The sequence below is a fragment of the Rhinopithecus bieti genome, unplaced genomic scaffold (genome assembly GCF_001698545.2).
Source record: "Rhinopithecus bieti isolate Rb0 unplaced genomic scaffold, ASM169854v2 scaffold_62779, whole genome shotgun sequence".
Taxonomy (NCBI): domain Eukaryota; kingdom Metazoa; phylum Chordata; class Mammalia; order Primates; family Cercopithecidae; genus Rhinopithecus; species Rhinopithecus bieti.
Window position 1 is genome coordinate 289,004 of NW_016823701.1, and position 26,301 is coordinate 315,304.

Consider the following 26,301-nt stretch of genomic DNA (forward strand, 5'->3'; position numbering starts at 1 on the left):
TCAAAAAAAAAAAAGAAAAAAAAAGAAAAGAAAAAAATCATGTGTTCTTAGAACACATAAAAATAATTTGCCAGGCATTTTTTTCTCCTACAAATATTATTTTTACTAATAACAAAAGCCCAGATCACATTCTTCTGAAATCAAAGTTTCCATGATAAAAGCCTTGACATTCCAAGTTTTTGTCTTTTCAGTGTCAGCTAACACAGTTTGAATTTTTTTGTTTTTTTTTCCTATACTTGTATCATGGTTTAAGATCATACTAAATATTCATAGAAAATTAATGACTTATGCACCAAACATCTCTATTTAATCAGGCTTCTATTAGAAAGCAATCTCTTGCATTATATATAAAAATGAGAACAGAGATGCTAGAGAGCAGCCTATTAAACAAGGCAGAAAGTGATTTTGCTTGTCGTATAGCAGAAGTTCTATTAGGCAATGTCATAACTCCAAATAATACCAAATACCCCTAATACTTAAAATTTTCAAACTCAAAGAGCTGTTTACATTAATAGATCAACAGGGTGAGTATATTTATTGTAATTCAGCTTTTTCTTCTGCAAGATCTTATCACTACTTTCAGAGAGCATAAGACCTTCAGAATCAAGTACATATCTGATCCACATATAACTAAATACCCAAAGATAAGCCAAGTGGGTGGAAAGAGCAACAACAACAAAAACTTGTTTATCCTGCCAGGAATGGTGGTGCAAGCCTGTAGTCCCAGCAATTCAGGAGGCTAAGAAAGGAGGATCGCTTAGGCCCAGGAGTTTGAAGTTGCAATGAGCTACATTTGCACCACTGCACTCCAGCATGGGTGACAGATTGAGACCCTGTCTCAAAAGAAAAAAAAAAAAGAGAATAACCTTGTTTGTCCCACTGCCCTCAGTGAAACACATATCTGATAGGTTATTTCAACAATAGGTTCTGCTAAACCATTTTTTTAAAATTCATAAACCAAAACACAGAGGTTCCCTATCTCAGAAACAGTAGAATACCTTTAGGACTTTATTTTTAGATACACTTTCTTTCTTTGTCTTTTTTTTCTTGAGATGGAGTCTTGCTCTGTTGCCCAGGCTGGAGTGCAGTGGCACGATCTTGTTCATTGCAACCTCCACCTCCAGCATTCAAGCAAATCTCTTGCCTTAACCTCCTGAGTAGTTGGGACTACAGACGTGTGCCACCATGCCCAGCTAATTTTTGTATTTTTTAGTAGAGATTGGGTTTCGCTATGTTGGCCAGGCTGGTCTCAAACTCCTGGCCTCAGGTGATCCACCTGCCTCAGCTTCCCAAAGTGCTGGGATTACAGGCTTGAGTCACTGTGCTGGCCTAGGTATATTTTCCAACACAGGGTTATGAAATGTCCCAGCCTTCTCTTGCCAGAGAGAGATGAGACTCTGGGGAAGGTAAAAAGAGACTCCATATGCGGGAGGAAGGGCTTAAAAACATTCTATGTCATCTCCAAAGACACTCTGGGCAACCAGGCGCAAAAGAATTTGAAGTGGCCCCTATTCAGATTCACCCACACTGGGTGACGCAGGAGGTACTTGTTATTAGTAATTGTCAGCTAAGCGTGGTGTTTCATACCTATAAATCTCAGGGTTTTGGGAGGCTGAAATGGGAGGACTGCTTGAGCCCAGGAGTTTGAGACCAGCCTGGGCAACATAATGAAGGCTCCATTTCTACAAGAACTAAAAAATAAAAATATTTTTAAAATTTGCAGGGTGTGATGGTGCACGCCTGTAGTCCCAGACAGGAGGCTGAGACAGGAGGATCTCTCAAATCCAAGAGTTTGAGGCTTCAGTGAGCTATGATTGTGCCACTGTACTCTAGCCTGGCAACAGAGAGAGACCCAGTCTCTTAAAAAAAAAAAAAAGAAAAAAAGGTAATTGTAAAACATTTAATCAGCTTAAGACCTTGTGGGTCTTTTAAAAGCATGATCATAGACACAAACACAGATCCCACATTTGCCCTATCTGAGCTTCTGGAATCTCTTAGTCCTCCTGAGGAGTAGTGGGAGGTGGGGGGAGAGTGACTCTTAAATCTGGGTGTTCTGACAGCACCCCTTCTGCTATCTACCTCTGCTCGTGTGAAAAATGGCTAATTCCTTTCCCCTGGTCACCCCCCTTCTCACTTCTGGGGTAAAAAAGAATAAAAAAAAATCCTTGTCGGTTTTCAGCCAAAGTCTCTGGAATTTATTGCAAATTACCTTTAGAAAGTTACATGTGGCCTGGCGAGGTGACTCACGCCTGTAATCCCAGCACTTTGGGAGGCCGAGGTGGGCAGATCACCTGAGTTCAGAAGTTCAAGACCAGCCTGGCCAATGTGGTGAAACCCCATCTCTACTAAAAATACAAAAATTAGCCAGGCACGGTGGCAGTCACCTGTAATACCAGCTACTCGGGAGGCTGAGGCAGGAGATTTGCTTGAACCCAGGACGCAGAAGTTGCAGTGAGCCCAGATCACGCCATTGCACTCCAGCCTGGGAAACAAGAGTGAAATTCTGTCTCAAAAAAGAAAATAAAAGAAAGTTAAATGCATCTGTTTTTAGAGCCTAACTTACCCAAGAATGGGACAGAGCTCTCTCTGGACCACAGGCGGGATTTGGCAGCACTGCTCAGGCACATGTCATCCTGAGATCAAGGACCAAGCATTTTCTTACTTGTTGATCAAAAGAATTAGAAGCCACTTAACGTTCTGTCATTTGCACCTGTGTGGCTAACTCAAGACTATAGATTTTATTTTGCAGTGAAATTATAGAAAAAAATAAAGAATATTGATTTTAGACTGAGCATGGTAGCTTATACCTGTAATCCCAGTACTTTAGGAGGCCTAGGTGGGAGGACCGCTTGAGGCCAGGAGTTTGAGACCAGCCTGGGCAACATAGCCTGACTCTGTCTCTATGAAAAATTAGTTGAGTGTATGGGTGCATACCTTTAGTCCCAGCTACTTGGGAGGGTAAGATGGGAGGAGAGCTTGAGCCCAGGAATTCAAGGCTGTGGTTTGCTGATTGCACCACTGCACTCTAGCCTGGGCGACACAGCAAGATCCTGTCTCTAAAGAAAAATAAAAATAAATAAATTAATTAACTGCCTTAAAAAACATTAGCCAGGTGCGGTGGCACACACCTGTAGTTCTAGCTACTCAGGAGGCTGAGGTAGGAGGATAGCTTGAGCCCAAGATTTGGAGGCTGCAGTGAGCCACAATCACACCGTTGCACTCCAGCCTGGGTGACAGTGGGAGACCCTGTCTCAAAAAAGAAAAAAGGGGGGGGGGAAGACTATCAACTTCAGAAGTAGATGCAATGTATATTTAAAAGTAATCTAAGTATCTGCGTAAAGATGCTATGTTTGACTCATTGGCAGGTATGAGTTCATTGCCCAGCGTTCTTTATTAAAAAAAACAGCTTTTATAGTACACGCTGTTGGTACGTCATTTTTCTTTCAGAGGATTATTACTTTTTAAAAGCTTCTTTAAAAGCTTCTTAAATTCCCAGTTAAAGCTGTTACATTCTAACCCAGTCTCAGAGCTGATTGGCTCAAAACCTCTGTGGGCCAGTAATGCTACATTACCCCGGAGGGGCGGGCAGCGCGGGGGTCAGGGAGCTGCCAAAGCCAGCCCTCCTACTGGCCAGCACGCCCATTCCAAGGGATAAATAGGATTAAGTGCTCTAAAGAGGATTCCCAGCCCTCCTGCAAAGGAGGATCAAACACTCTGGTCTAGCTCTGGAACAAAAATAAGCCCCAGAGGAGAAAGTGCCTGTTTAAACACCAGGTGGCCCCACCCCAAGCCTCCGCTCTTCCTCTTACACCCATCTCTGGATGGCTGGGAAGAGCCCCTTTCCGCAGGCAAGTGTGCGCACTGGATCTAAGTCCGTGAGAGTGGGTTCAACCCATCCTTTTTGGTTTCCTAAACAGGGTCAGCCCCTGAGCAGCAGTGGGAGGTCATGACCTCAAATCTCTTCTAGCTGCTTTTGGGGACAAATGGATAAACTCTGTTAGGAAGCGCTGTAGCGCGTCTTAGAGAAAGCCCTTTGTATGAACTGCTCTCAGGACACTCTCCTAAATTTAGGTCCTGAAAGATTAAGGTAATAAAAACTGCTGACATTTGATTGCAATTTTTCTTGTCCAGGAAACAGACCAACCACATAGAACCAAAAAGCGCCCCTCTCCAAACTTCACCCCACCCCACCCACCTTTTCAAACTGCCCTGCGAGGAGAGGGGTTGACACTGGCAGGGGTGGCCACCAAACATGGACTCCCTGTAAAGACGCCCCAACAGCACACGTGTTAACTCATTAACTCAGAGGGATCTGGGGTCACTGTGACGGTTTTCTACTAATAGGGAATAAAGCTCCTGTAGACGTTAGCGGTAATGCCCTGACGGCCGGCGCAAAGTTAACTCCTCCCGGGCCAGCAAGAGGAAACCGTGTCCTGCCCAGGCAGATGTGCACTGGAAACGCGCGTGTACCCATGCACACACGGGGTTTTAGGATCACTCCCCTTGCACAGGCCAGACCCCACACCCATCCCTAGTCTTTTCTCCAGGGAGGGAGCAGCGGCAGCAGGCGGCCATCCAATGTCCATCAGCTCAGCTTCGCCACGCACACGGCTAGGGCCACAGCCGCCAGCAGCACTGCGCCGAAAAGGATGGCGGCCAGGGCCTTCCTGGGGTCGCAACCCCCTCCGCGCTCCTCCACGGACACGACCGAGGAGGGGCCGGCGTTGACTGTGGACAGGAGCTCGGCGCCCGCCGCCTGCCGGGCTTGCACGGTCCAGCGGGGCACGTTGACCTTCATCTCCATGTTGTCGATCATCTCGCCCACCTGAAGAACCTCGCGCTCCAGCTCCCGCAGGTCCGCGACGTCGAAGTCGCCCTCCGCCTCGAGCCGCAGGCTGCGGGTGCTCAGCGCGCGCGCCGCCACACCGGAGGAGGCGCCGGCTACACCTGTGCGCACCAGCGGCCGCCGAGGCGCGTGCAGCGGGAAGGCGGCACCCAGCTCCAGCGCGCGTCGCATATCCGCTTCCAGCAGGTCCAGGCAGCCCGAGAAGGCCACCCACAGACGCTCGAACTCCACGCGCTCGTCGGCGGCCAGGCCCCGGTCGCGCAGCACGGCAGTCAGCCGGGCGCAGGTGGACACCGCCAGCTCCTGCGCCTTTTGGCGCGTCTTTTGCAGCTCCTGCCGCAGGTTCTGCGAGTCTGCCGAGCCTCCGACGGTCAGCACCAGGTGGTGGTAGCACGCAGTCGTCTTGTTGAACCCATCTAGCAACGCCTTGCACTCCTCCCTCGCCATTGCGGTGCGCTCCGGATGGGCCCTGCTGCCTCAGGGCGGCAGGACGCGGCTAGCCCCCGTTCCGGCCTCGGTCCGGGCCGCACGAACGCTCCTCATGGTCCGTGACTCGCTCGGCGCTGCCGCCAACGTCCACCGAGCCCGCCTGGGACCCTCGACGTGCTTCTCTGCGGACTGGGCGCGGAGAGGGAGCCCCGTTAGCGGTCCCCCGCTCCCTCGTCCATCCTCCCAGGCGCACTCAGAGTCACACGCCGTGTTTCTGCGCCGCCCTGGCCTCCACGGTGGCTCCCTGGGAAGCTGAGGGTGCGGTCCCCATCCTCCCTGGGTGCCAACCCCGGGGCGAGCAGGACGCAGAGCCGCGCGCTCCGCCTTAGGCGCTGCCAAGGGGCGGCCGGGTAGGGTTTCCTAGGACCCGCCCACCCCGCCTGTCCCGGCCGAAGCTGCCACCCCCTGGATCAGCGGTAGGCGGGGCTCCGCGCGGGGAGGTCACGTGTGGGTCGCCCATTCCTCCCTCCCTTTCACCCCATCCGAGTTCTGGAATGTTAGCGCTCAAGAGTTAAAACACGTCCTATTTTACGGATGGGGAAACTGAGACCCAGGTAAAAAGCAGGCCAGGCTCCCGCGGAGTTTTTACCAGTGAGGGGACTAGAACCCAACTATACTGACTCCCGGACCCTTTCGGCGACAGGACGTGGGGTGCCTCGCAAGACTGGGCACCTCCGTGCCCCAAAGCGAGCAGTGACTGGCAATCCGAGGGGCTGGGCGCTGCCGGGGTCCGGTGTCCCGGGCGCATCGCGCTCTGCGGGTCAGTGCTTCCGAGCGCGTACCCCACCTCTAGTGTCAGCCCCGGCTCCCAGCCCTGCCCCTCACGTTCTGGGCACGCGCAGTTGCTGGCGCGGGGCGGGGCCAGCTGGAGTAGGAAGCGTAGGGAGCCGCCTGAGCTCCGCCCCCGGCTGGGCTGGACTCAATGATTGCTCTGTGCACACGTCACTCTGGGAAACGACGGTTTCTCACTGGGTCAGCTGTGGCGCGGCTCCGCCCCTCGGCGGAGTAAGGGGTGGGCTATAGGGCCCGATCGCCGCGCTAGGGTGGTGGGCATCGAGGTCCCAGCAGCGGACGAGGGAGGTGCCGCCGCCGCCCAGGATGGGTGGGAATGAAGGGATGTAGCCTTTTAAGTAAGTGTCCTCGCGCTGGCCTCCTCCCGCGCCTCCCCTCCCGCGGGACGGCTGCGCCGCGGAGCGCGGCGGCCGGGCGGGGCCCGGAGAGTGAGGGGGGAGGGGCTCCCTGCTCTCCGCAGTCCGCTCCCGGGTCCGCCAGGTGGCCCAGCGCCGCCCTAGACCCCTCGTCCCCAGGTGGGTGCCCGGTCCGCAGCCGGCGCGCCCTGCCCACTCCGCCCCTTGGGTCTGGAGGAGAGGGAGCGGTCGATGTGGAGAATGCATCCTCCGAGCCCCGCTGCGTAGACACCGGCGGGTGGGGCCGGGGTCCCGAGTCTGGGGGTTCGGACCTGGCGGGGCGCGGGCAGTCGCCGCGCAGTTTCCCCGCGGCCTAGGGGCTGCTGGAGGGGAGGCAGCGGGTGGGGGTTCGAGCCGCGCGCCCGGCGGCTGTGATTTCCGGGGGTGGGGGTGAAGAGGGCGCGGAGCGGGGAATCCCTGGCTGCCGGCCTCTCGCGGGGCGGGGTCTCTGCGTCCCCACAGGTAAAGATTGTTAAAGGAAAACTCTTACGCCCCAAGAGATGTTCTGGATTCTGAGTCTGTTCCGTCTTTTGGTTGAAAATGGACTGCCCAGGAGCGCACGAGCCACTCGGTGCCCCCTTGGCTGCCCCTCGAGGTGCAGGGGACGTGGGCACTCGCGGTCCGTGCTGGGCGAGGGAGCAAGGGACAAGTCTTCGCTGAGGATTTAGAGCATGCAGGGAACGAGGGCTGCTGGCAGTGCTGGAGGGACTGTGAGGCTGCAGAGAGCTCGGATTTTACAAGTTGATGGGTTCCATGGAGAGAGGCCACTGTTTTAATTTAATAATGCACTCTTCCCACTGGCTGAAGAGTAGAGCAGTGGATTTTTTTTTTCTTTTCTTTCTTTTCTTTTTCTTTCTTTTTGAGACAGGGTCTGGCTCTGTTGACCAGTCTGGAGTGCAGTGATGCCATCATAGTTCATTTCAGCTTCAAACTCCTAGACTCAAGCAATCCTTTCACCTCATCCTCCTTTGTAAAGCTGGAAGTACAGGTACATGCCACTATGCACGACTAATTTTTAATTTTTGCTTTTTTTTTTTGTAGAGATAGGATCTAGCTCGGTTGCCCAAGCTGGTCTTGAACTCCTGGTCTTAAGCCGTGGTCTTGTCTTGGCTTCCCAAGGTGTTGGGGTTACAGGCACTAGTCACCACGTTTTGCTGAGCAGTAGCTATTATCGTTTCGAGATTAGCCTGGCATGAGGTCTGGTGTTGAGGTGGACTGGGGGTCCGGTGCACTGAGCCCCGGGGCCTGCTGTCACTCAGGGAGCTATCCTTTAACTGGGTGAGCAGTAGGCTGGGTGTTTGCTGCCAGGGCTTGGGTACTCCTGGCCTTGACTATTGTGTGGAAGGGGGGGTTCTGAGCCACCCACATGCTACATGGGTTTGTTCCCAGGGGAATAGTAGTTTTCAGGACAAAATGGGTGGAAAGAGGGAAAACCCTCTTTCCCTTCAGGGGGGAGCTTTGGAGACAGCAGAGGGTGAGGAAGCTGCAAAGGTGGCCAGAAGCCAGACATGCCAGGTCCTGAGCACCTAGCAGAGAAGTTGAGGGCTCACCTGGTGGGGAGTAGGGGGAAGCCTTTGAGGAATCCTGCAGAGCTCGGTGTTGGAAAGATCAGTTTGTTTTGTTGCTGGTGGACAGGTGTGAGTGAAATCCAGGGGGCAGATCCAGGAGGCACAGCCCGTAGGCCTTGGAAGAAGGGGGTGCAGGATGAGAGCAGGAGCGGAGACTTCTCCTGACCAGCCATAGGGACAGGAATGCACCTGGGGCTCTGACGTTGGATAGACTTGCATTCCCAACTTACACCCAGACTTGCCTGGTGACCTGAATTAATCTTGCCCGGCAGCTTCCCTGGGAGGGCAGGCAGAGGTGTCTGCAGATGGCCTGGGGCTAGGGTCTCCATTGTGCCTCTTTGTGGCTGTTAAACTGTGTCTCCCTCACCAAAGCAGCTGCTACATCTTTGTTAGTGATGTTTCTGTGTCCCGGTTAGGGTTTCTGTGGCATCTGTCCTGCTGGGGATCTTCCGGTCTGTCATTTGCCAGCACTAGGCTGGTGTCCAATGACTCCATCCTCTCATAGAGGAGCGGAGGAATGTGACCATGTCATGATAGGTACCAGTCCTAGAAAGGATTCAGTCCAGAAGGATCCAGACTCGATTTGTCCTGGGATTGATTCTCCATCTGAGGAACACTGAGAAGTGGCTCTAGAGCTCCTGCCTGTCTGCCCAAGATACTGGTGGAGGGTACATGGTGGTTCTCCCTGCGGTCCAGGAACAGGGTGATGCAGTGACATTCGGAGGGGCTGTTCTGCTCCTCCAAACTCTTCTGCTCCCTGCATGGTCCCGCCCTGGTTCCGGTCCTGGCTTCTCTCTAACCCTGCACATTCCAGCTGTCACTGTGTTGGGCTGGCACTGAGCATCCTGATTGTTTTGGGCTTTTTGCCTTTGTGCCTGCTTGGCTATGACCTGGGGCTAGCCCCTCACCTACCCTGGATATGGACAGTGGAGTTCCAGCTCTTGTGAGGGATGACCTCTCCCTGGGAGCTCGGTAATGCACCACTATCATTTTGTTCAAGTGGGTGAGCAGTTACTCCATGTCTGCAGGGAGCCAGGCGCAGGGCTGGGTGCTTTAATGAGAAGCTTTGAGAAGAATATGGACAGGATCTCTAAATGTTATAGGTCAGAAGGACACAAGTGACTGTAACAGCGTTTATTACATCACCACATTGTTTCCATTGGTATGAAAAATAGATGAATAGAAAGTTTTCGTTTTTCGCCTTTTCGTTCTGAATCATAAATTGGACCAACTGGAGAATACTGCTCATCTGTTGGGAAGCATTCCTGGTCAGAGTGTTTGGTTAGAGCCCTGGAAGGGCAGGAACAGCCACTGCAGGGAGATTTCAGCAGGGAGTGCATCTCTAAGGAGGCTGAATTCCCCGTGCTGAATTCTGCTGAGCTGGGTTGCACGCTGTCACCAGACGGTTCCTGACCACCCAGACTTATCTGGGCTCGCAGGACGGTTGAAGACCACAAAACCACGAGTGTGCACACTGCCGCCTGAAATACTAGTTTGAGGCCTCACATGGCTCTGCTGTTTGTAGAATAACTGCAGAAAACTCACATTTAGGGGTATTTGGTATCTCCAGCTAACTCAGCTGGATTTTCTGTACATTTTCCCATCATTTGAGCCCAAGCAGGGATGGAATTTTTTTTAAAGAAGTTTTATAAGAAGATTCACTTATCTTTCTAGTTTTACAAGAAGAAGTCCATTTTCTTTGCATGTTATTTTAAATAGCAAAGTAATTTTTTTTTTTTTTTTTTTAAAAAAAAAAACTTTTTTTTTTTTTGTTTTTTTTAAAAAAAAAAAAATTTTTTTTTTTTTTTTTTTTTTTTTTTTGAGACAGGGTCTCACTCTGCCGCCCAGGTTGGAGTGCAGGGGCCCAATCTCAGCTCACTGCAACCTCCACCTTCTGGGTTCAAGAAATTCTCGTGCCTCAGCCTCCCAAGTAGCTGGGATTATAGGCATGGGCCACCACACCCAACTGATTGTAGTTTTAGTAGAGACAGGGTTTCACCATGTTAGCCAGGCTGGTCTCAAACTCCTGACCTCAAGTGATCCACCCGCCTTGGCCTCCCAAAGAGCTGGGATTACAGGTGTGAGCCACTGTGCCCAGCCAGCAAACTAATTGTTGCAGATAAACTTGACAGGGTATAAAACTGTTCTTTTAAGCATTTACCCTATATAAGAATTCAGCTCTGGCATTAAGCACCAGATTGTATGAGGTTATTACCTTTTTTTTTTTTTTTTTTGAGACAGAGTCTTGCCCTGTCGCCTAGGCTAGAGTGCAGTGGTGGTGCAATCATAACTCATTGCAGCCTTGACCTCTTGGGCTCAAGTGATCCTCCTGCCTCAGCCTCCCCTGGCTGGGTGTGTGCCACCATACCCAGCTAATTTTTTGATTTTGCTGTAGAGACAGGGTCTCACTTTGTTATGCAGGCTGGTTTTGAACCCCTGGGCTCAATCATCTGTCAGCCTCAGCCTCCCAAAGTGCTGGGATTACAGGTGTGAGCCACTGCACCTGGCATATTACAGTTTTTTTTTTTTTTTTTGAAATGGAGTCTCACTCTGGAGTGCAATGGCATGATCTTGGCTCACTGCAACCTCCGCCTCCCAGCCTCAAGTGATTCTTCTGCCTCAGCCTCCCTAGTAGCTGGGATTATAGGCGCCCATGCCTGGCTAATTTTTGTATTTTTAGTAGAGACGGGGTTTCACCATGTTGGCCAGACTGGTCTTCAACTCCGTCTCAAGTGATCAGCCTACCACAGCTTTCCAAGGTGCTGGGATTACAGGTGATAGCCACTGCACTCGGCCCTTTTTTTAAATTTAAATTTGAAGTTTTTATTTTTTATTTTTATTTTTTTATTTTTTATTTTATTTATTTTTTTTTTGAGATCGAGTCTCTGCTCTGTCACCCGGGTTGGAGTGCAGTTCGGATCTCCAGCTCACTGCAAGCTCCGCTCCCGGGTCATGCCATTCTCCCTGCTCAGCTCCCGAGTAGCTGGGACTACAGGCCCGCCACTCGCCCCGGCTAGTTTTTTTGTATTTTTTAGTAGAGACGGGGTTTCACCGTGTTACAGGATGTCTGGTCTCCTGACCTCGTGACTCTGCCCGTCTCGGCCTCCGAAAGTGCTGGGATTACAGGCTTGAGCCACCGTGCCCGGCCAAAGTTTTTATTTTTTATTGAGACAGAGTCTCCCTCTATTGCCCAGGCTGGAGTGCAGTGTCATGATCTCGGCTCTCTGCAAGCGCCACCTCCTGGGTTGAAGTGATTCTTATGCTTCAGCTTCCTGAGTAGCTGGGATTACAGGGGTTTGCCACCATGCCCGGCTAATTTTTGTATTTTTAGTAGAGCCAGGGTTTTGCCATGTTGGCCAGGCTGGTCTCAAACTCCTGACCTCAGGTGATCCGCCTGCCTCGGCCTCCCAAAGTGCTGGGATTATAGGCATGAGCTACTGCACCCTGCATGTTACATATTTTTAACACTAGGACAGAAAGGTTGAGAACAGTGTTGGACAGAGGTCCTTTTTTTCATATTTTTTTCATGTGACAGCAAGGATGAAAGGACAGAGCTCTTTGAATCCCTACTCCTGGACAGAGGGTTCAGTCTTTAGTGACCAAGAGGTCTGAAGTCCAAGATAAAGCAGGTGACTTGGGGCTAGATAACAGCAGGGTCTGTCCACGCAGCAGTGCTTGTTAAGGACATGGTGTTTTGATGTGGCATTCAGTGGCCTTCCCTTCCCTTGCTGTTCTGCCCCTTTCTGACCTCTGCTTGGAGTCTTATTACTTTCCCATGCTCTACCTCATCCCCCTTCCCTGCTGTTTTCTTTCATTTTCCCTCCCTCCCTCCCTCCCTCCCTTCCTTCCTTCCTTCCTTCCCTTTTCTTTCTTTCCTTCCTTCCTTCTTTTTTTCTTTCTTTCTTTCTTTTTTTTTTTTTGTGAAGGAGTCTTGGCTTATCACCTAGGCTGGAGTGCAGTGGTGCCATCTCGGCTACTGCAACCTCCACTTCTTGGGTTTAAGCAATTCTTCTGCCTCGGCCTCCAAGTAGCTGGGACTGTGGGTGCCCATGACCATGCCCAGCTAATTGTTATATTTTTAGTAGAGATGGGGGGGTTTCACCATGTTGGCCAGGGTGGTCTTGAACTCCTGACCTCAGGTAATCCACCTGCCTTGGCCTCCCAAAGTGTTTGGATTATAGGTGTGAGCCCCCGTGCCCAACCACTGCTGTTTTCTTCTCTCTCTGGTCCTTACCTCCCAGCTCTGTTTTTAGTTCGTCCATGGAAGCCCGTCCTTATTGCCTCATCTTGGGGGTAGAAGTATTGGTGTTCCTCCAGCATCTTTTCTGAAGCAGAAAGAGCATCTTTTCCCAGCTTGAGTCTGACCATATCGCCTCCTGTTTCTCACATGGCTTTCATCCAGACCATCTTTTACTTTTGCAATGTGCCACGTAGAACCAACTATGTCAGGAACTAGAAAGAGTTTTGTTTTCTTGTGACTCTGTCCCAGCAAAATTGCATTATCTCACTGTGGTGGAAACTCATAAAAGGATTATCTGGGCTCCAGTAATAAGTGAATTTAACAATTCAAATAGCTGAGTTGTTGCAGAGGCACCCGTGGGGCCCAGGCAGGGATTATATACAACCATTTTTATGCTAGTCTCTTCTCCCTAGGAGGACTGACTGGGGGCTGACAGGCCTTTTTCATGCAGAACCCAGGGCACCTGCAGCCAAGACAATTCTGGCTGGACCTGGGGAATTAGGTGAGGGGCCTGTATAGCTGTCTGTTTTGTGGACTTTTCTATCTGGGGAAATAAAGTATGACTCTTGGGCTGGGCATGGTTGCTTATGCCTGTAATCCCAGTGCTGTGAGAGGCTGAGGCGGGAGGATTACTTGAGGCCAGGAGTTTGAGACCAGCCTGGGCCACATAGCGAGATGCCATCTCTACTGAATGAATGAATGAATGAATGAATGAATGAATGAATGAATGGCAGGCTCTTGTTTAGTCTTGAGTTGGCCAGCTGAATCTCAGTTTCTTCATCTGTGACACGGGCTAGTGATACCTACTTGCCTAGAGTTATTGTGAGCATTAAAATAGGATGAGGGCTGGGTGCGGTGGTTCACACTCATAATCCCAGCATTTTGGGGGAGCTGAGGCAGGAGGATCACTTGGGCAACATAGCGAGACCCCATCTGTACTGAAAATAAAAAAAATAGCTGGGCACAGTGGCTCATGCTTGTAATCTCAGCACCTTGGAGTCCGAGACAGGAGGATTGCTTAAGTAACATAGTGAGACCCCATCTCTACCAAGAATAAAAAAAAATTAGCTGAGCCTGGTAGTTCATGCCTGTAGTCCCAGCTACTTGGAAGGCTGAGGCAGGAGGATCACTTCAGTCTGGGAGGTCAAGGCTGTAGTGAGCTGTGATTGTACCAGTGTACTCCAGCATGAGTGATAGAACAAGACCCTGTCTCAAAAAAAAAAAAAAGATGAGGACTGGGCACAGTGACTCATGCCTTGTAATCCCAGCACATTGGGAGGCCAGGGCAGGAGGATCACTTGAGGTCAGAAGTTTGAGACCAGCCTGGGCAACATAGCGAGACCCTGTTTCTACCAAAAATAAAACAAAACAAAACAAAAAATTTAGGCTAGGCCAGGTGGCTCATGCCTGTAACTGTGGCACTTTAGGAGGCTAAGGTGGGAGGATTGCTTGAGGCCAGGAGTTTGAGGATGCAGTGAGCTATGATTGTGTCACTGCACTCCAGCCTGGTCAGTAGAGTGAGACTCCCAACTCATAAAGAAATAAAGGTAAGTGAGTAAAGATGAGGATTTATAGAGGTTATCACAGTGCCTGGTACAAGGACTCTCCCAAATGGTGGCTATTTTTACCATTAGTCCCCAGGAATAGAATTCATCATGGAGTTATGTATGCATAGTGTTTTCCCAAGGAGGCATTCTGGATCCCTGTTACATAGTGAGAGAGTAGCTCCTGGTTCATATTTCATTCATCTAATTGTATCAAGGATAAATTTACTTTACACTTTTTTAATAGCTACTGATTTTCTCATTTTAATGAAGAGAGAAGGCCCCAGGCTCAAGCTTAGCATCTAATGAGGTTTTTTTTTTTTTAATCTTTTGAGACGGAGTTTCACCCTTGTTGCCCAGGCTGGAGTGCAATGGCATGATCTCAGCTAACTGCAACCTCCACCTCCTGGATTCAAGTGATTTTCTTACTTCAGCCTCCTGAGTAGCTGAGATTACAAGCGTGCACCACCATGCCCGGCTAATTTTTTGTATTTTTAATAGAGATCGGGTTTCACCATGTTGGCCAGGCTGGATCCACCCACCTCGACCTCCCAAAGTACTGGGATTATCAGGTTTTAAATAACATTAATTACCTTTATAATTTTTAACTTTAAGATGATCTTCTCTTCATTGGAAGTGATACCGTTTTTCTATTTAAAGTAGTAATAAGATTTTTTAAAAAATAAATTTTAGGCCAAGGATGGTGGCATATGCCTGTTGAGTCAGGAGTTCAAGACCACCCTGGGCAACACAGCAAGACTCCATTTCTACAAAAGTAAACAAAAATAAAACAAAAAGTAAAATACATTTTTATAAAGACAGTAAGTTGATGAAGGAAAATGTCAAACATTAGCAAGAGAGCCATTATATGTAATTGTTGGGCAAAATTGTGCTCACATTGTGGGCAGATTGTTCACTGCCCAGCAGCAGGGGCTGTGCAGCGTGTGGTCTAGGACCTGCTTACTAGCCTAGCGCCCTTGTACAGGGCTGCATCCCCTGGGAAGTCGGGTGCTTGTTTCTAATTCTCACAAAAGTCCCATGTGAGCTTGCAGTAACTGTTGCTACATTGATAGGCAGTACTGCGTGTCACAGATAGTGAAGGTGGCTTGTAAATGATCCTCATAAGAATCCTGCAGACAGGTATTAGCATTCTGTATGGCGCAGGCCCAGATGGAGGCTCAGAGAGGTGGGATGATGTGGTTAGAAATCTGATCTCCTGGCCAGGCGTGGTGGCCCATGCCTGTAATCCCAGCACTTTGGGAGGCCAAGGCAGGTGGATCACTTGAGGTCAGGAGTTTGAGACCAGCCTGGCCATCATGGTGAAACCCCATCTCCACTAAAAATACAAAAATTAGCCAGGAGTGGTAGCACACAACTGTAATCCCAGCTATGAGGGAGGCTGAGGCAGGAGAATTGCTTGATCCCAGGGGCGGAGGTGGCAGTGAGCCGAGATTATGCCACTGCACTCCAGCCTGGGCAACTGAGACTCTGTCTCAAAAAAAAAAAAAAAAAGATATCTGATCTCCTTTTCTGTGCCCATTTTGTAGGCATCCTCTCTGAGAGCTCATTGGTTCAGAGGAGCAGACCAGGGACGACGAGGAACAGCTGTAGAATGTTTCATGAAACACGCAAAGCACTGGTTCACATTAGTTAGCTGCATGGAGCAATCTGCAGACAGCAACATCCTTCAAACAGCTTATTTCCTGAAGGGGTGGCCTGCCCCTCCACACCTGTGGGCGTTTCTCATTAGGTGAAACGAGAGACTTGAGAAAAGCAATGAGACACAGAGACAAAGTATAGAGAAAGAAAAGTGGGCCCAGGGGACCGGCGCTCAGCATACAGAGGACCCACACCGGCACCGGTCTCTGAGTTCCCTTAGTATTTATTGATAATTATCTTTACCATATTAAAGATAAGGGAGTGGCAGGACAATAGGATCATTGTAGGGAGAAAATTAGCAGTAAGACATATGGATAAAGATCTCTGTGACATGAATAAGTTCAAAAGAAAATGCTGTGCCTTGATATGCATATGCAAACATCTCCATAAACCTTTTAGCAGCATTGTTTCAGCAAGTCCCACCTTTTGCCGGAAGGCAGTTTTCTCCTATCTCAGTAAACAGAGCATACAATCGGGTCTCACACTGAGATGTTCCATTGCCCAGGGACGGGCAGGAGACAGATGCTTTTCTCTATCCCAACTGTCAACATCTGCCAAAAGGCCTTCTTTCCTCTTGTACTAGTCCTCCTCAGCACAGACCCTTCACGGGTGTCGGGCTGGGGGACGATCAGGTCCTTCTCTTCCCACGAGGCCCTATTTCAGACTATCACATGGGGAGAAACCTTGGACAATACCTAGCTTTCCTAGGCAGAGGTCCCTGCGACCTTTGGCAGTGTGCGTGTCCCTGAATACTTGAGATTAACAGAACGGTGATGACTTTTAACCAGCAAGCTGCCTTCAGGCACTTGTTTAACAAAGTACATCCTGCACAGCCCAAAATCCATTAAGCCTTGAGTCACCAACAGCACATGTCTCTTGCAAGGACAAGGTTGGGGGTAGGGTCACAGATTAACAGCATCTCAAATACAGAACAAAATGGAGTCTCTTATGTCTACTTCTTTCTGCATAGACACAGTAACAGGCTGATCTCTCTTTCTTTTCCCCACAATTTCCTAAAGTGAGTTGAACACTGACCTGTAATCTTCTTTTGGCGCTTCACAGACCTTTCAGTCATGAATCATGGAAGGGTCTACTCTGGCTTCAGAAGTCCTAGTTCTGATGGTAGTGGTAGGTGTGTTCCATAGTGATTCTTATTTTATCTGTATAGCGTGACTCTGATGTAAGTCCATTTGGCTTTTGCTTTTAGAACCTTACCTATAATAAGCAATCTAATTTTAGCAACCCCTTTCACAACAGCAGCAAAGTCTATACAGAATGTATAAATAGTCTAATAAAAGTCATACATGATCCTTATGGAAAAGTTGGAGGACATTGAAGAAATTCATAGAAAGATATGCCATATACGTGGATGATAAAATTCATAATTATAGGGCTGAGTGTGGTGGCTCACGCCTGTAATCCTAACACTTTGGGAGGCCAAGGTAGGAAGATCACTTGAAGCCAGGAGTTCAAGACCAGCCTGGCCAACATGGTGAAACCCCGTCTCTACCAAAAAAACACACAGAAAAAGTTAGCTAGTGTTGTGGCATGCATCTGTAGTCTGAGCTAATTGGGAGGCCAAGGCATGAGAATTGCTTGAACCTGGGAAGCAGAGGTTGCAGTGAGCCAAGATCGTGCCACTGCACTCCAACCTGGGCAACAGAGCAAGACTCCGTCTCAAAAAAAAAAAAAAAAAAAAGGCAGGCTGGGCACAGTGGCTCACGCCTGTAATCCCAACACTTTGGGAGGCTGAGGTAGGAAGATCACTTGAAGCCAGGAGTTCAAGAACAGCCTGGCCAACGTGGTGAAACTGCGTCTCTACTAAAAATACAAAAATTAGGTTGGGCGTGGTGGCACGCCTGTGATCCAAGCACTTTGGGAGGCTGAGGCAGGCGGATCACGAGGTCAGGAGATTGAGACCATTCTGGCTAACATGGTGAAACTCCGTCTCTACTAAAAAGACAAAAAATTAGCCAGGCATGTTGGCGGGCGTCTGTCGTCCCAGCTACTTGGGAGGCTGAGGCAGGAGAATGGCATGAACCCGGGAGGCGGAGCTTGTAGTGAGCTGAGGTCATGCCACTGCACTCCAGCCTGGGCGACAGAGTAAGACTCCCTCTCAAAACAATAACAGCAACAACAAAAAATTAGCCAGATGTAGTGGTGGGTGCCTATAATCCCACCACTGAGGCAGGAGAATTGCTTGAATCCGGGAGGCAAAGGTTGCAGTGAGCTGCAACGCCACTGCACTTTAGTGTGGGTGAGAGAGAGAGACTATGTATCAAAAAGAAAAAAAAATTTGTAATTATAAAGATATTCACTCTCCAGTCCATGAATTTAGTATGGGTCTCTACTAATTTGAATTTAGTATGTGGTCTCTACCTGCCTTGTCCAGTATATAGCTGCTAGTGGCTATTGAGCACATGAAATGTGGCTAGTATGAACTGAGAAGTGCTGTAAATGTAAAATGCACACGAGCTTTTAAAGACTTGGGAATAAAAAAGAATGTAAAATATATCATTAATAATAGTTTTTTTCTTTCTTTCTTTCTTTCTTTCTTTCTTTCTTTCTTTCTTTCTTTCTTTCTTTCTTTCTTTCTTTCTTTCTTTCTTTCTTTCTTTCTTTTCTTTCTTTCTTTCTTTTTTTTTTGAGACAGAGTCTCACTCTGTCGCCCAGGCTGGTGTGCAGTGGCGTGATCTCAGCTCGCTGGAGTCTCTGCTTCCTGGGCTCAAGCGATTCTCCTGCCTCAGCCTCTCAAGTAGCCTGGCTAATTTTTGTATTTTGTAAAGATGGGGTTTCACCATGTTGCCCAGGCTGGTCTCGAAGTCGTGGACTCAAGCAGTCCACCTGCTTTGACCTTCCAGAGTGCTGGGATTACAGGCATGAGCCGCTGTGCCCGGCCATCATTAATAACTTTTTATTATTGTTATTATTTGGGGATGTAGTCTTGCTCTGTTGCCCAGGCTGGAGTGCAATGGCACAATCTCGGCTCACTGCAACCGCTGCCTCCTGGGTTCAAGCAATTCTCCTGCCTCAGTTTCCCAAGTAGCTGGGATTACAGGCAGCCGTCATCATACCCGGCTAATTTTTGTATATTAGTAGAGATGCGGTTTCACAATGTTGGCCAGGCTGGTCTTGAACTCCTGACCTCAGGTGATCTGCCCACCTCAGCCTCACCTAATCCCAGAGTAGTGGGATTACAGGCGTGAGCTACTGTGCCCAGCCAATAACTTTTAAATAATGATGAAGTCAAGTGCAGTGACATATATCTGTGGTCCCAGCTACTTGGGAGGCTGAAATGGGAGGATTGCTTGAGGCTGGGAGTTTAGGGCTGTGGTGAGCCGAGATCATGCCTGTGATCTCGGCCTGTGAATAGCCACTGCACTATAGTCTGGGCAAAATAGCAAGACTCCGTCTCTAAAAAACAAAATAAATAATGGTCACATGTTGAAAATATCGTATTTTGGATATATTAAGATAAAATATGTTATTAAAATTAATTGTATCCTGTTTCTTTTTTAATGTGCTAATAGAAAATTTAAAATGACATTGTGTATTTCTGTGTAATATATACATAATTGTATTTCTTACATGTGACAGTGAGACCCTTGAAACAGAATAGAGCCTGGAAACAGGCTAAACATACGTGGGATCTTGGAATGTGACAACGGTAGCATTATCAACCAGTGCGAAATGGATAGAATATTCAAAAAATGATGATGGGACCATTGGCTTTCTATATGGAGAAATACAGTTAGACACTCGATTTATAGCAGGTACAAAAATCCAGATAGACTGAAGACCTAAAAATAGAAAACTGTAATATTTTTAGAAATCATAAGGACTACCTTTATGGCTTTGAAATTGGAAAGGACGTGGTTTCAGGTAGCCTTTGCTATGTAACAAACCAACCCAAAATGTAGTGACTTCAAACTGCCATAATTTATTACTTCCTACGTTGTGTGAGTTGGGGGGATGGTTCCTCTGCTGGTGTCGGCTGGGCTCCCTCAAGGGGCTGTATTCTGCTGGCAGGTTGGCTGTGCTTACTGGGCCACCTTGGCCTCCCTCTTCCCCCATGGTCTTTCATCACGTGGGCTTCTTCACAGCATTGGGATCTTGGGGTACCAAGAGAATGAGAATCTGCAAGGCCTTATATAAGTGTATATGTATATATATACTTTTATTTTTCTTATTTCTTAAATGTACTAAGAGTTTTTTTTTGTTTTGAGACAGAGTCTCGCTCTGTCACCCAGGCTGGAGTGAAGTAGTGCGATCTTGGCTCACTGCAACCTCTGCCTCCTGGGTTCAAGCGATTTTCCTGTCTCAGCCTCCTGAGTAGCTGGGACTACAGGTGCATGCCATCATGCCTGGCTAATTTTTGTATTTTAGTAGGGGGTTTCACCATGTTGTCCAGGCTGGTCTCAAACTCCTGACCTCAAGTGATCCACCCGCCTAGGCCTCCCAAAGTGTTGAGCATGAGCCACCATACCTGGGCTTTTTTTTGTTTTTTAAAGAGATGGGGTCTCACTCTGTTGCCTAGGCTGGAGTGCAGTGTTTCAATCATAGTTCATTGCAGCCTCAAACTCCTGGGCTCAAGCGATCCTCCCTTCTCAGCCTCCTGAGTAGTTGGGACTACAGGCACGTGCCAGCAAGCCTGGAAAATTTTTTTTGTTTGTTTGTTTGTTTGTTTTTTTTTTGAGATGGAATCTCGCTCTGTCACCCAGGCTGGAGTGCGGTGGCACTATCTCAGCTCACTACAAGCTCCGCCTCCCGGGTTCACGCCATTCTCCTGCCTCAGCCTCCTGAGTAGCTGGGACTACAGGCACCCGCCACCGCGCCTGGCTAATATTTTTTGTATTTTTAGTAGAGACGGGGTTTCACCATGGTCTGAATCTCCTGACCTCGTGATCTGCCCACCTCGACCTCCCAAAGTACTGGGGTTACAGTTGCGAGCCACCGCGCCCGGCCCATAATTTTTGTATTTTATCATTTGTAGAGACAGGGTCTTGCTATTTTGCCCAGGCTGGTCTCTAACTCCTGGTCTGAAGTGATCCTCCCCCCTTGGCCTCCCAAAGTGCTGGGATTACAGGAGTGAGCCATTGTGCCTGGCCCCTGTAAGACCTCTTGAAGCTGACATTCATAAACTGTATAGCATCGATTCTCCCTGTTGTTTGAAGCAAGTCACAGGGCTGGCTCTGATTCAGGGGCTGTGGAAATGAGTCTGCTTCCTTTTTTTTTCTTTTTTTTGAGACTGAGTCTCTCTCTTTTGCCCAAGGTGGAGTGCAGTGGCAGGATCTCGGGTCACTGCAACCTCTGCCTCCTGAGTTCAAGCAATTCTTCTGCCTCAGCCTCCCAGGTAGCTGGGATAACAGGCACACGCCACCACTCCCCGGTAATTTTTGTATTTTTGTAGAGATGTGATTTCGCCATGTTGGTTGGACTGATCTCGAACTCATGATCTCAAGTGATTCGCCTGCCTCGGCCTTCCAAAGTGCTGGGATTATAGGCGTGAGCCACCGTGCCTGGCCTACTCTATCTTCTGTTGGGGGAATAGTGAAGTCACTTTGCAAAAAGACCTGCCAGAGGATAGACATGCCAATTACAGACTTCCTAAGTCTCTAAAAGCACTGACCTTAAAGGCAAAGAGTGGCAAAGCCAACTATTGTTGACCCTTGAACAATACGGGTTTGAACTGTGTGGGCCCACTTACATGTGTTTTTTTCAACCAAATTCGGGTTGAAAATACCATATTCACAGGTTGCAAATTTCTCTATATGGAGGGCTGACACAGACATGTGAGTTCCACAGGGCCGACCATGGGATTTGAGTATGAATGGACTTGGGTATACAAGGGGGTCCTGGAACCAATCCCCCAAGTATACTGAGGGATGACTTCCCATTCACATCAAAATTTCTGTCCAGACACAGTGACTCACACCTGTAATCCCAGCGTTTTGGGAGGCTGAGGTGGGAGGATTACATAAGGCCAAGAGTTCAAGTTCAGCTTGGGCAACACAGCAAAATCTCATCTCTACAAAAAATGAAAAATAAAAAAAAAGCTGGGTGTGGTGGTGCATGCCTGTAGTCCCAGCTGCTCTGGAGGCTGAGGTGGGAGGTGGGAGATCACTTGAGCCCAGGAGTTCAAGGTTATGGTGAGCTGTGATCATGCCACTGGACTCCAGCTCTAGCCTGGGCGACAGTGTGAAACCCTGTCTCAAAATAACTAAATAACATCCAAACTTCTATTTCTGAACACATCCATTTGACAAAATGAAAAAGCAAGTTACAGACTGGGAGATGATGTGAGTATATGTGTGTGTGCATATATATATATTCTTTTTTACACAGCGTCTTGCTCCATCACGCAGGGTGGAGTGCAATGGCGTGATCATGGCTCCTAGTGGCCTTAACCTCCTGGGCTGAAGTGATTCTCCTGCCCCAGCCTCCTGAGTAGCTGGGACTATAGGCACACACCACCACGCATGGCTAATTTTTAAAACTTTTTTTTGTAGAGATGGGGTCTCGCTATGTTGCCCAGGCTGGTCTTGAACTCTTGACCTCAAGCGATCCTCCTACCTCATCCTTCCCAAGTGCTGTGATTATAGCCAGCCTGGAAGATGGTATTTAAAACTTACCCTAGTATACAGATGTGTAAAGAACTATAAATCCTAAGAAAAAGGCCAACAACCCAGTGGGAAAGTGAGCAAAAGACATAAGGCAGTTTACATAACATAAAGAAATTTAGTTCATTTAGTTAATGAATCAGTGAAAATTAAAAACAGTGGGATGTGACTTTATACTCACTGTCTCAGCCAATGCAGGCTGCTGTAACAAAACACTGTAGACTGGATGACTTGAAAATGACAGAAATGTGTTTCTCACAGTTCTGGAGGCTGGAAGTACAAGGTAAAGGTCCTGCAGGTTGGGTGTCTGGGGAGGGCCTGCTTCATAGACAGCTGTCTGTTCTCTGTAACCTCACGTGGCCGGAGGAGCAAAGGAGCTCTCCCAGGCCTCTTTCATTTTCTTTTTTTTGAGACAGAGTCTCGCTCTGTCGCCCAGACTGGAATGCAGTGGCATGATCTCGGCTCACTGCAACCTCTGCGTCCTGGGTTCAAGCGATTCTCCTGCCTCAGCCTCCCAAGTGGCTGGGACTAACAGGCACATGCCACCACACCTAGATAATTGTTTATTTTTGTAGAGATGAGGGTTTTCTATATTGCCCAGACTGGTCTTGAACTCCTGGGCTCACGGGATCCTCTTGCCTCAGGCTCCCAAAGTGGTAGAATGACAGGCATGAACCATCACACCTGCCTTCTACTTTATTTCTTAAAAGAAAATCTGAGGCAAACATGGCAAAATGTCATGATTCCTTCATTCTAGTGCTAGGTTTGCATTATTACTCAGTACTTTTCCGTGTGATAAAATATTTCATTAAAAATACATGAGTATCTTGAGAGTGTCATAATTTTGGTCCTGTAGGATGTTCTAAAAATAGCCATTTATACTTTAGCCAAGACTTGGAGTTTAACAAGATTTTCTGAACATAATTTACACATCAGCCAACAAATAGGTCATCTTGGAATTGGTGGGATATATTTGAGATTTCCAGGTGGAGTCAGTCATGAATTCTTTTTTATTTGGAGGATGCTCTTTAGAAATTGCCAGATGCAGGTCGGGTGTGATGGCTCATGCCTGTAATCCCAGCACTTTGGGAGGCCAAGTGGGCAGATCACCTGAGGTCAGGAGTTCAAGACCAGCCTGGCCAACATGGCAAAACCCTGTCTTTACTAAAAATACAAAAATTAGCGGGCGTGATGGCGGGCGCCTGTAGTCCCTGCTGCTCCCGAGGCTGAGCCAGGAGAATTGTTTGAGCCCGGGAAGCAGAGGTTGTAGTGAGCTGAGATTGCACTGCTGCACTCCAGACTGGGTGACAGAGTGAGACTCCATCTCAAAAAAAAGAGAAAATGCCACATGCAGACTTTCATGTGTTACATAAATTCGAAAATGGCCATTCACTGCTTTTCCCTCCCTTGTTGCAGGAGATTTGCTCAGACCCATCTGAAGTCCATATGGCTCTGTATGATGAAGACCTCCTGAAAAATCCTTTCTATCTGGCTCTGCAAAAGTGGCGCCCGGACTTGTGCAGCAAAGTGGCCCAAATCCATGGCATCGTAAGTGCGCTGAGCCTCAGGGTTGCCCTGAGGCATGAATGGTTCCAGACATGTGGTAGACTGAGACTCAGTTTGGAGGGAGTTCGTTATAAACCCAGCTTAACAAGCTCCCAGCAGTGTGCTTGGTCTCTAAGTGAGCAGCGAGGGGCCCCCATGAGCCGCTCCCTCCAGGAAGCCTCCTGGGATTGCATTCCAGTCTGTAATACTTTCTCTGAACTCCCGGCCCCTGCCTGTGGCTAACTGTACCCTTTCGTAGAGCACCACCAGTGACACTTGGTCTCATGCTGTGGTGGTCTCTTGTTTCTCTCTTGCCTATGGGGGCTTCTCCAGGGCTAAAATGAGTTGCTCCCTGGGGCCTCACGAGTCCTGGTCTGTCTGGGAAGTGGGTGCTCACCCTCATAGAATAAGGGACCAAGTAAATGCATTCATAGACTGCTTAGAAAGGCTTTTCCGAAAGGAAAGCACCATGATGAAAGAACTTCTCTGGTAGAGGCCACAACCTCAGAAGCCTTCAGGGGCAGCCAGGTGACAGAAATGAGAAGCAGGCAGGAGACGCTGTCACCTGTCACGGTGGGGGCATCTGCCTGGACAGAGGGCAGGCCCCGTGTTGTGGATCTTTCCGGTTCTCAGGTCAGTGAACTTAGTGGGCATCCTACTTAGACAGCACTAGGGGACACAGTGTCCCGGGTGCATTTGTGTCGTCTGTGGCCTCTGCTTGAGGAGTCTTGTGTCTTCTTTTTGTCTGTTGTCTCCTACTCTCTCAAATGGGCATATCCACTTCTCTTAACCCGTGGGGCGACTTTACTCAGGTATGTGAGGTGTCTGAGGGTTTGAGCTGAAAGAGAAGTCAGGTTAGCTGAGTGTGTCTTCAGGTTCTCAGTGGCCTCTCAGGGACACTGGAATTGACTTTCATTTACTTTTATTTTTATTTATTAATTTTTTTTGAGACAGAGTCTTGTTCTATCGCCCAGGCTGGAGTTTGGTGGTGTGACCTCGGCTCACAGCAACATCTGCCTCCCAGGTTCAAGTGATTCTCCTGCCTCAACCTCCCAAGTAGCTGGGATTGCAGGTGTGTGCAACCATGCCTGGCTAATTTTTGTGTTTTTAGTAGAGATGGGGTTTCACCCATGTTGGCCATGCTGGTCTCGAACTCCCGACCTCAGGTGATGCTCCCACCTCGGCTTCCCAAACTGCTGGGATTACAGGCATGAGCCACCATGCCTGGCCCGGAATTGACTTTCTTTTTTTTTTTTTTTTTGAGACAGAGTCTCGCTCTGTTGCCCGGGCTGGTGTGCAGTGGCCGGATCTCAGCTCACTGCAAGCTTCACGTCCCGGGTTTACGCCATTCTCCTGCCTCAGCCTACCGAGTTGCTGGGACTACAGGCACCTGCCACCTTGCCCGGCTAGATTTTTTGTGTTTTTTTAGTAGAGACAGGGTTTCACCGTGTTAGCCAGGATGGTCTCGATCTCCTGACCTCATGATCCGCCTGTCTAGGCCTCCCAAAGTGCTGGGATTACAGGCTTGAGCCACCGCACCCAGCCAGGAATTGACTTTCATTTTGCCCAGGCCAAGCTCTGCCATCAGAAACCGGGTTTCTTTTTTTTTTTTTGGAGACAGAGTCTCACTCTGTTGCTCAGGCTGGAGTGCAGTGGCACGATCTTGACTCTGACTCTCTGCAATCTCTGCCTCCCGGGTTCAAGCGATTTGCCTCAGCCTCCTGAGTAGCTGGGATTAGAGGCACAAGCCACCATGCCCGGCTTTTTTTTTTTTTTTTTTGAAACAGAGTCTTGCTCTGTCAGGCTACAGTGCAGTGGCGCCATCTTGAATCACTGCAAGCTCCGCCTCCTGGGTTCAAGCAGTTTTCCTGCCTCAGCCTCCTGAGTAGCTGGGACTACAGGCGCGCGCCACCACGCCCAACTAATTTTTGTATTTTTAGTGGAGACGGGGTTTCACCATGTTGGCCTGGATGGTCTCGGTCTCTTGACTTCATGATCCACCCGCCTTGGCCTCCCAATAAACTGGGATTACAGGCGTGAGTCCCCACAGCCGGCCTAATTTTTGTATTTTTAGTAGGGATGGGGTTTCACCATGTTGTCCTCGCTGGTCTCAAACTCCTGGCCTCAAGTGATCCGTCCGCCTCCGTCTCCCAAAGAGAAGCTAGGTTTTTTTTTTTTTTTTTTTTTTGAGGCGGAGTCTCACTCTGTCGCCCGGACTGGAGTGCAGTGGCCAGATCTCAGCTCACTGCAAGCTCCGCCTCCCGGGTTTACGCCATTCTCCTGCCTCAGCCTCCCGAGTAGCTGGGACTACAGGCGCCCACCACCTCACCCGGCTAGTTTTGTATTTTAGTAGAGACGGGGTTTCACCATGTTAGCCAGGATGGTCTCGATCTCCTGACCTCGTGATCCGCCCGTCTCAGCCTCCCAAAGTGCTGGGATTACAGGCTTGAGCCACTGCGCCCGGCCGAGAAGCTAGGTTTCTTGACATCTTTTCCAGGTTTTATGATTAGTTTTGTGATCCATATTTCTTCACTACAATATTCTTACTTTAGATTTTAGAAGCCAAAAAGTTCATTATTTAAAAAATTAGAGAATATAGCTCT

General features: G+C 48.8%; 2 protein-coding genes across 6 annotated transcripts in view; one reads left to right on the top strand and one right to left on the bottom strand.

Moving 5' to 3' along the window:
- Nucleotides 1–3,366: 3,366 nt before the first annotated feature.
- Nucleotides 3,367–6,123, bottom strand: RGS9BP (regulator of G protein signaling 9 binding protein). The gene has a single exon (XM_017861715.1). It carries the CDS (start codon nt 5,291–5,293, stop codon nt 4,586–4,588), a length of 708 nt encoding a protein of 235 aa, XP_017717204.1. The 5' UTR covers nt 5,294–6,123; the 3' UTR covers nt 3,367–4,585.
- A 210-nt stretch (nt 6,124–6,333) lies between these two features.
- Nucleotides 6,334–26,301, top strand: part of ANKRD27 (ankyrin repeat domain 27) — a 79,839-nt gene continuing 59,871 nt past the window's right edge. For 3 of the 5 annotated variants that reach the window (XM_017861716.1, XM_017861719.1, XM_017861718.1), the window contains exons 1-2: nt 6,334–6,465; nt 23,570–23,701. In XM_017861716.1, the coding sequence (XP_017717205.1) occupies nt 23,600–23,701 (102 nt within the window). In that variant the 5' untranslated portion in view covers nt 6,334–6,465; nt 23,570–23,599. Of the gene's footprint in view, nt 6,466–6,543; nt 6,643–23,569; nt 23,702–26,301 lie in introns of those variants that run through there. The other 2 variants (XM_017861721.1, XM_017861717.1) reach the window with 2 other exon arrangements.